The 10,135-nt window shown below is 34.2% G+C and overlaps 2 protein-coding genes across 4 annotated transcripts; one reads left to right on the plus strand and one right to left on the minus strand.

Moving 5' to 3' along the window:
• Positions 1 to 1,113, plus strand: LOC120091340 (glucosamine 6-phosphate N-acetyltransferase). Of its 2 annotated transcripts, none has more exons than XM_039049336.1 (2): positions 1 to 266; positions 352 to 1,113. In XM_039049336.1, exon 2 carries the CDS (start codon positions 397 to 399, stop codon positions 868 to 870), a length of 474 nt encoding a protein of 157 aa, XP_038905264.1. In that variant the 5' UTR covers positions 1 to 266; positions 352 to 396; the 3' UTR covers positions 871 to 1,113. The 2 variants fall into 2 exon arrangements, with proteins under 2 accessions (XP_038905264.1, XP_038905265.1); XM_039049337.1 differs by having other exon boundaries at positions 392 to 1,113.
• Positions 1,114 to 2,419: 1,306 nt separating this feature from the next.
• LOC120091080 (uncharacterized protein At5g03900, chloroplastic) lies at positions 2,420 to 9,792 on the minus strand. 2 transcript variants are annotated; one of them, XM_039048907.1, is made up of 14 exons: positions 9,237 to 9,790; positions 8,927 to 9,034; positions 8,732 to 8,832; positions 8,541 to 8,621; positions 8,247 to 8,319; positions 8,090 to 8,155; positions 7,356 to 7,439; positions 7,080 to 7,145; positions 6,252 to 6,394; positions 6,085 to 6,171; positions 5,942 to 6,005; positions 5,699 to 5,842; positions 4,541 to 4,709; positions 2,420 to 2,779 (listed from the first exon to the last, which is right to left on the minus strand). In XM_039048907.1, exons 1-13 carry the CDS (start codon positions 9,633 to 9,635, stop codon positions 4,566 to 4,568), a joined length of 1,560 nt encoding a protein of 519 aa, XP_038904835.1. In that variant the 5' UTR covers positions 9,636 to 9,790; the 3' UTR covers positions 2,420 to 2,779; positions 4,541 to 4,565. The 2 variants fall into 2 exon arrangements, with proteins under 2 accessions (XP_038904835.1, XP_038904836.1); XM_039048908.1 differs by lacking the exons at positions 2,420 to 2,779; positions 4,541 to 4,709 and adding an exon at positions 4,720 to 5,151 and having other exon boundaries at positions 9,237 to 9,792.
• Between the last annotated feature and the right edge of the window lie 343 nt (positions 9,793 to 10,135).

Here is a 10,135-nt window from a genome sequence, read left to right on the forward strand (position 1 = left end):
CAAAAAGCACCTATTTTCCCTATTTCATTCAAACCTAAAGTAGCTCATAAGTAGCTCCTCCCTTATCTCGTGTACGCTCTGAAGCAGGTCTTCTTTCTTACATATACATTCACACTCTCCAGCTCTCTCCTTTGCAGAATCCTCCAAGACGCCAACATTCTTCACGTCAACAAGAAAACCTCCTTCATCTTCAGAGATCCGTAACCCAATAATCGCTTTCATTCGCAGATCTTCAGAACATCAATCTCTGTTGACGATTTTTCAAGGTTTGGTTTCGATTTCCACACCGCCATTCTTGAAATGTTTTGAATTCCCTTGCTTACAATCTCTATTCTATCCTTAATCTATCAGTAAAACCCTTCCCAATCGATTTCTCCTCTCAATCTCTCAGCCACAATGCAGATCCCTACCTCATCAAGTGAAGAACGCAAATTAGAAGTTCGAAAATTAGAGATCTCTGACAAGAACAAGGGTTTCATTGAGCTATTACAGCAACTAACCATTTGCGATTCTGTTTCCGACAAAGACTTCGAAGATAGGTTTCAGGAATTGAGCGTCCTTGGAGATGATCATGTTATTTGTGTCATTGAGGACGATCGATCGGGGAAGATCATCGCCACTGGAAGCGTTTTTATCGAGAAGAAATTCATAAGAAATTGTGGGAAAATAGGGCACATTGAAGACGTTGTGGTGGATTCGAGTGCTCGAGGGATGCAATTAGGGAAGAAGATCGTGGAGTTTCTTACGAATCATGCTCGTGCAATGGGATGCTATAAGGTAATTCTTGATTGCAATGTTGAGAATCGAGGATTCTACGAGAAATGCGGGTTCGAACATAAGTCGATTCAGATGGCGAAATACTTCAGTTGAAGAAGAAGAAGAAGAAGAAGAAGAAGAAGAAGAAGAAGAAGAAGAAGAAGCCAAAATTTCGATTGTAAGTGGATTTTTCTTTGAGAATTTTCGTACGCAATTACCTTTCATGTTTCTCTTTGCTTTGATGAATTTCTTCGAACATAAATTATTTGGGTCATGGTTGGCTCTCATTTTCACTTTCTTAAAAAAATGGATGCATTTCCAGTATTCAATATTCTGTAGGTTGAAAATTTTGGTCAACATTCTGTTGATATGATACAACATTTCAAATTTCGACAGAAATCGGGCTTTTTCAATTTTATGAAAAATGTCATATTTTAATACGAAAATGCTTGATGAAAATATAGATGAAATGTCTATGTTAATAAATTTGTAGAAAATTATAAAATTAAGAATAAATGATAATTTAACTTAATAAATAAATATTTTATACCTTTTAAACCTGTTAAGAGATTTATTATTTATATTATAATTACATTAGTTACACTTTATTTGTTTATTTTTTATATTTCATAATTTTTTTTCCCCAAATGTCAATTCATCTTTAAAGTCGAACCTATGGGAGTGTCATGAAGAAAAATAAATTAGGTTAAATTATAAGTTTTTGTGTCTAAACCTTCCTTTTTTATTTCTTGTGTTGGATTGATATTTGGTAAGTTTAAAACTTTAAAAATTAATTAATCTATTAGGTGTAAATTTAAATTTTATGTTTAATGGAACGGTTTCTAATAGTACGACTCACCTATTTAAGCTTTTTATTGATCTATTTTTATTAAAAAAAATTACCCTACTCTTAGTTAAACACATTTGTTTTAATTTGGATATTTTTATCATTAAAAAATTCTTAAACCTCCTTTCCCAAAATTTCACTACTATATATTTAGACACGAATTAATTTTGACTTTTTAAATACTTAAAAAAAAATGGAAAAGACCACTTGCAAAGTTGGTCAAAGTTAATCCAAACAGGTAAAAAAAAAAAAAAAACTTTTCAGAGGAATAAATAATACATTTACAAATCTTAAAAGGAAAAAAATGGAATATTTGTAGAGATCAACCCTTTATAAAAAGCACACAGGGGATAGTACTGATATCGGTTTTCTTCTTAATTTTCCCGTCCCAATGAGAAATCAAAAATAAGATTTCATAGGAAAAGGGCTTCTTTAGTCATTAGGGGCAACTTGCAATTTAAAATGACGAAATAGAAATCTAAAAAGCTAAAATAAACTCTAATTAGAATTCAAATTGAAACTGAAATTTTAAGTAAAGTTGACTTATTGATGCTTATTACTCAAAACTCAAGAGTGAACCATCATGAGTTGATCTAATAATAAATAAAGACCATGACCAAAGGGTTAAGAGATCACATGTTAATTTAGGGTGGTCACTTACTTAGAATTAATATCCAACGAGTTTTCTTCGCATCTAAATATTGTAGGATCAAATAGGTTGTTTCATGAAAATAGTCAAGTTGCACTCAAGTTGACCAGATACCCATAAATATATTTTTTTTAAGAAAACAAAAATATCTTAGTGGTGGCCCAATCGGAATGCAAATTGTTCTGTACTATATTTTCAACTTGGTTCTTTTAATTTTACAGTGTAAAATGATGAGAGAAGATCGTAGTCAACCAAACCCAGTTCCCCCAACCTGCCCCCCGTTCAATTTTTACATAGTAAATAACAATTATGCAGTCTAATCCTAATTTTTTTAAAAAAAAAAAGAAAAAAAAGAGCTCTGTTATGAAGCAGAATCACAATCTTCGGCACTTTATCAAACAGAGAATCCATATCACCAACTAAAATTGAAAGCCAGCCTCATATCCTGCGGGCTAATCAACAGCTTGGTGAAATCTCGACAATTGTGTATCCGAGGGAGACACTGTCAAGACCTTGAAATCACGGAACTGCGTAAAAGAAATAAAATCAAATAATTAATGTGTATACTATCAACTAAGAGGTAAGAGGTTCAAAATTTTCTATTCTAACCAATATTTACTAGAAAACAGGACACAGGAGTGTTCATTGAGGCTGTATTAAGAAAATATGAGGGAAGTAATATGTTAGGCATCTAAGCCCCTTTACCTGCTGAAGATAGCCAAACAAACACAAAACAGATACCCAAATATTTCAGCAACACTACTATATTGAGCGTTTTTCGATGTACAGTGAGTTATGAATCCAAAATTGAAACAAGGGAACTTCAAATTTGATGAGAAATTGAAACGAGGGAATTTCAATTGCACAGAACAATCATACTCAAGGGAAAATCCTTTGGTTTAATGAACTCTTTGCCCTTCTCTGGAGGCTATGGTTTGAAAGAAACTCAAGAATCTTTCTTGGCCAAGAGGACGTTTCTTGGGATTTTGCTATTTTTGCTTCTACTTGGTCTTCTAACTCTAAATTCTTTTATAATTATAGCCTAACTCATTTGACACCGGTTGAGAGAATTTCAAAACACTGGTTTCCCCAGCTATCAGAGAGAGCTGGTCCTCTTCCTCTCTAGACTCAAAGTCTACACAAAATACCTGCCGAAACCAAACCCCCCAAAACCCTTACAAAACCTCTCTACTCTATTGACCGTATACAACCACACACGATCTCACTGAGCCTCACACTAACCGTCTTTTCAGACACTTCCCAATTTTCCCCTCCTTGAGTATTTACAATCGGAGGTCTCACATATTACTAGTTCCTACTATTCTAGAGCTCGGAGGCTTCAGACTCAACCTAATTCAGTACTTTCTTGACTAACATCATCTATTTTTAAAATATTAAACAGTCTCTTCCTAGAGTACGTTTACTTGTACTTCATAGGAGGTTTGCCAATCCTAATTCCTATCTTGACACTTAATTCCAGTATTGGACATTACAGACATTCATGAAACTCAATAATATTATTCTAGGAATTCAGCCCCGTTATATCCTTCTTTTCTTTCACTTTTCCATCCGATTGTATGGTTGGTTCTCTGCCTATTCTACAAAATCGACAAAGACCCAACTAAGCAAATTTTTGAGTTGTGAAGTCAAGGAAGCTTCTCCCCTTTCTTTTTCCTCCTCTTCTTTATAATTCTCTGGATGAAATTTCTTTCAAATAAGTCACCAAACCTACCAGCCAACCATTAAGTGGCAAAATTATCGATGGGAAAAATTTTAGGGGCTTTTTGGGGCACCAACTAAAAGTTGGTGGTGTTAACCTACTCCATGTTTGGGGCACCAAATATAATAGTAGTGTGTACAATTATTTATTACCTACAATTAAGTATAGTAAATACTATTTCAAAACCCTTTTTACTACAGTATTTACTATTTGTCACTCATCCTTTGTTTTCTTCTTGGCTACAGCGTTTACTATTTTCTACCCAAACAAAAATAGTTTACACCCAAACACAAACTATTATAACTCAAACAAAAATAGTTTACACCCTAAACACTAACTATTATAACCCACCAACTATAATAACCACAGACTATAATAACCAACTCAATGCCACAAACACCCCCTTACTGTTTAATACCACTGCATTGTAAAAAATACTCTTACAGGAATATAAATTTCACCCTTGCCTGGTCATTGTAGTAAGTGCAAAAATACAGCAAATATAGCTTCCTAAGCTCTCTGAAAAAAGGTGAATGACAATCAGTGATTAAAGAGTGAGAAGCAATACCTTTCCAATTGACACCGCCAATTCTCTAATCTGACTTCTCTATCTCTCGGAACTTCCTTTCCCATTCTTGGAGCTCATAATTTTGCTCAATTAAATCTCGATCCGTACTATATACAATTCGATCCTGACCAATTACAGTTCTTTGTGCCATGTCTCGAGCACTAAGGAGCTAATCATGTTGTAATCAAGGAATTAGATTCTGTGGTGAAACAAAATCTAGAGAGATTTGCTTTTCTAAAAGAAAACTGAAGAATGCTGAAACGACTAAGATGCAGGACTTGCAGAGACTCCAACAAAAGTAAATAGAATTAGCATGTGAAGAAAGGATAATAATTAAGTATGTGAGTGATTTTAAATTTGTTAAAATCACTTTTGTCATATTCAAAATCATTCTAAAATATGTCTATAATCACAAAAAATTAATTTAATATTCAATTTTACACTTTTAAATGCAATTTTTCTTATCAATAAAATTGGTTTTGAATGACTAAAAACATGTTTAAGAGTCTGAAAATAAGAAGAGGAATTTTAACCATTTTAGAATCACTCCCAAACTTGACCTAAATAACTTTGCAGCCCAAATTTAGTGAATCAACCGGCAATTCTCCTACCTGAAATGCAGTTCCACCCAAAAATGTGAAAATAGACATCATTAGTCTACTAAAATGATGCTAAAACATAACACTGGTGATGAAAAAGAAACAAAATAGGTCTTTGTCACCCCCCCCACACAAAAACTGGCGCCAATCTACTCCTATACAAATGGATCTACAGAGGAGCAAACTTCTTTTCGTGATCTAAAAGCTATGGCTCCTTGATAACTATTTTGTTTTTTGTTTTTGTTTTTGAAGATTAAGCTTATGGACATTACTTCCACTTCCAAATTTCTTCATTTATTATCTACTTTTCACCAATGGTTTAAAAAACCAAGCCAAATTTTGAGAATCAAAAAAAGGATTTTTCAAAAAGTTGTTTTTGCTTTTGGAATTTTTCCCTTCTCAAAAAATTGTTTTTGTTTTTGGAATTTGGCTAAGAATTCAACCATTATACTTAAAAAGATGTAAATCATTATAAGAAATGGGAATGAAATAGGCTTAATTTTAAAAAACAAAAATTAAAAACCAAATGGTTACCAAATGGGGTCTATATACTAATTACCTTGCGTCTGAGTGTCACATCTGGCAGTTCAAGGGCTTGAGCACGCTTTTGCCTTGCTTCATTTCGTTTTCCTATTTCAGCATTTCTCTTCTGGATAATGAACCACCGGACCAAAGGAATTGTGAAGAAAGAACCAGCGTATATCTGCACATTTTTTTTTTCATAAATATAAAAATACACTGCTACAGATTGAATCAAATCATGGGACAATCATATGATAGAAGTAATTAAATGACGTCAAACCTGCAGTAGAGGAAATATATCTGATACAAATTTAATAAGTCCACTTGGTTTAACAGCAACATCCCTTCAGAAATGGAATTCGCGGGGAAATTATTAGATTTGGTCAGAAACCACAACAAAACAGTCCAGTGTAAATATCATACTTCAACATGGCTCCGAGGACTATTACACCAAACAGATTAAGCCCTCCCAATCCAATGGCCATTGCTCTCTCTGAATTACTTGTTTTACTGCGGACAAAAAATTTCCAGACCATTAATTAAATTTAAATTATACTCCCAAATAACACAAAGAACCTTAACCATGGTACCTAAAGACCCATTTCTTCTCTTTGAAAAATTTTTCAACCCCTCCAACCCAGTCAGCCCATTTTCTACCCACATACTCCTTCCTTCCACTCCGCTGAGAAGAAGCTGTGCGCTGAAGGGAGGGAAATCGATATAGAATATTTCCCTATAAATAAAGAACTTTGGGTGAATAATTTTTGTTTAGAAGAAGTTAAGCCCGCATACCAATAATAAACAAAGTGCCGAAGAGGATAACTGGATTTAGGAAAAAAAGATGCAACTTATGGAAGTTTTCCCGTCTTGAATATTAGAAGTCATAATAAATACCAAAATTTACAGATTTAACATATTTATACTGACAATAAGGATAAATTTTACCCTTAACATCTACAAAATTCTTTTGTTTTCACATAAAATTTCGCTTATCTTATCTAGCCAAAAGCCCTGAAGCTGATATGGCATATTGCATGCTTCTAATAAATCCTTTTCTTTTACTAGCAACTAATCCCTGAAAATATCCTCGAATTATAAAATTCCATCTAACTTTAATAGCTTAAGCTTTTAGGGCTAATTTTAATTAAATATATAATTAGAACAGAAGATCTAAACTTACGTCATGTAATACTATTTCATTCTCCATTTCAATAAAACAGAAACATGGGCAGAAATACTGTATACAAATGGAGATTGTACTCCAAAACCATATCATTACTCATCACATAGCTTTTAACTAGCATAACACTTCAAGCCTCAACCTAGCAACAAACTTGTGTTCAATATTATTGGCATCAAATATGGGTAGATTGAGCTAATTGTATCCATTCAAGCATTTCATACCTCATTAAACATACCTCTTCATCAATTTCAGGTTGGCCATCAAAACGTAAAAGAACTGGTAAAATGTATGACTCATCATCCTGCAATCATCAAGAAGATGAAACAAAATCATACAGGAAACTAAGATTTGAATTACACTTAAATATGAGTTGATTCCATTCCACCTATTGTCAAATAGCCGTCGAGCAATAATGATTGGCAACCTCAACCAAATTGTTTATATCTTTGAAAAGACATCAATTATTTTCCATCGGTACCCCAAGCCCTATCAGTTTCAGTTTGAAACTTACCGTGTTCCCATCTGACACATCCAGATATGGTGCAAGTTCTTCAGCAGTTACGACACCACCATTGGAGGTGATGTATTGCCCAATCTGCAAATTGGCTCAAAATGTTAGCTGATGTCAGTAGTTAGATATATATAACGTCTACAAACTGCTCATAGAAAACAAATAAAACCAATTTCCTATAACAAAAATGTAGACACAGGAAAAAAAAATAACTGAGATTGATTTAATGCCAAAACAGCATCTCCTCAACTGGATATAAGCATGAGTTCATGACAGCGTGAGGAAAACATGAAAATATCAATTAAAAAATGTGTTGATCTAGAAAACTTTTGAAATTAACATCCGAGGGAATTTTGCAACCGGCTTACTACCTTTTCTTTTCTTTTTCTTAGTTCCTTTATCGTTGATATAAAGTGTCCCTACAAACTCATTCTCACAGACAGAAAGACCTTGAACATAGCTTCATAACAGAATGGGGGAGTTTCTCAAGGAAGCAAGACTCGTGATAAAATAAAAATGAGAGAGTTTATCTGAGAGTGGAAAAAGTTAAAAACAAGGAAAGCAAAACTAAAAACCCCTTTGAGTTGTATGCATAACTTCAAAACACAGAAGTTTGTTAAGGACTTAGAAACTAGAATCATGTTAAATTTTATAAGGGAAAATATTCACAAAATGAAAAAGGAAAATAAAATATTGAAAGTAACGGACCACTGAACACAGTCCTCAAATATTACCAACTTCCATCTCTCTTCTTCGATTCCTTGATTTGGATCACCGTCACCAAAAACAAATGAGAAAATCTAAAAGAAGGCCATTGCAAAGTTAGGTTTTAAATCTGAGTTAAAGTAGTACAGGGTCATAATAAAAACTAGATATCATTCAGTCACATACAGATTCAATGAAGTTCATCTTATTATCTTCTGTTTGTAGTTGACGTCTCCTATAGTAGTATGGATCCCAGTACCTTACACAATGCAAACAGGAGGGAGTGATAGCCAGAAGTCCTCTACAAATAAAGTTGCCAATTGCGTGATATATATATATATACATATATATGTATGTATGTATATGTATATGTATATATATATATGTATGTATGTATATATATGTATGTATGTATATATATATATGTATGTATGTATATATGTATGTATGTATATGTATGTACATACATATCTATATTACCAGAAAAGATCAGTTGGACTGAAATAGAACGTGAATCCTGAATCATATGATCTGCCGCGCCTTCCTCGATTATCCTCTTCACTATATCGTTAAGCTTGAATCAATATATAATTTGAAGTTACTTGAACCAGTACTCTATATTGTAGGATCAAATTACAAAAACAATTCACTAGTAAAAAGAGAATAAGAACCTTCTGCTTGAAAGTAGAGCAATAATTGTAGTATATACAAGAACGATTGAAGCAATTAGTGCCGTTCCAAATGAAACCCTGACAAGATATTCAGCAGCGGCCTGAAATTTGAGTTCAAACCGCCATTACAACACACAAAAATTGTTCCGTAAAACTAAAACTTAAGAGAGAAACTCAACGCTCCCTAGCTAATACCTTTGACTTCTCTATAAGAGGTTCAAACTTGATCCAAAACGATTTGGCTGCAAGCTTAGAACGATAATCTTTGGGGAAAACGTAGAGAACGTCGCCCTCGTCAGAAACCTGTTAAGACCATCTTTTTGCAGTCACAAAATTAAGAACTTCAAAACCTACAATTTACATTTACAGTCTACAAATAGAAAAAAAAAAATCAGTATATCCTGTTGTTATCCCCGAAGAAGAACTACTCTTGCGTATCCAATTCAATATTTTATTTAGATAACTACCAAATCGATATGCATATCTATGTGTTAATAATAAGTACCTCCAAAAAACCATTGGTATCTGCAGCTAGAGCCTGCAAAGCCTTCTGAGCTTCATTTAGCTTAAGCCCGGCCCTGCTTGCAACGTCTCCAATGGTTACTCTTCCTCCACACGCGTCCACAGCCTCCATCGCTCTCTTCCTCACATCCGACGGCAATTTATCGCTCTCCACTGCACTTCCAGGTCTGATATCGGAAGGAATGTTAATGCCCGCTCTTACAACCGGAACCAAACCCCTTGCCCTAGATTCCGGGAGCGCAATCCGCGTCTGAAGGGCCGGAAAAGTAATGAGAGACGGCTTTACGAAAATTGAGGGTTTAAGGGTGATGAGAGGGTGGAAATAGAAGCGAGAACTCTGGGAAATAGCGAAACAAGTAGAGATTGTCGCCATGATTGGCATAAAGTTGACGAATTTGAATGAAGCTTCAAGTTTTGGCCATGGAGATCGACCTATATTCAGTACGTGACTGTATCTCTTCGGTGAGTGGCTCTGATTCGGAGTTGATCAGATTAGTATTTTTCATTTTTTCTTTTTTCACCATTTTGTTTTGCGACGCGAATCTCGGTCATTACCCGGGAAAAGGATTAATAATAAAACAAACCTAGCAAAATATTTTTTCCATTAAAAAATTAAAAAAAAAAAAAAAAAAAAATCTTTAGACTCTTTGACTTTTGGGTATTTTATGGGTAGTCAACCTCCCTTTTCTTCGAATGAGCGTTGAGTTTATGGGTATTTTATGGGTATTCTCGGGGCATTCCTCCATCGAATGAGCGTCTCCACAATTGACACAACTTGCGGTCGTTTGAGCGATTGCGTTGACTTGCCCTTTCTTCGCTCCCGTGTTATTAATTGCAATGCCTTGAATTAAACTCATCATTGCAGTCATTTGGCTTTGCAGG

This window comes from Benincasa hispida, chromosome 11, assembly GCF_009727055.1.
Source record: "Benincasa hispida cultivar B227 chromosome 11, ASM972705v1, whole genome shotgun sequence".
Taxonomy (NCBI): Eukaryota; Viridiplantae; Streptophyta; class Magnoliopsida; order Cucurbitales; family Cucurbitaceae; genus Benincasa; species Benincasa hispida.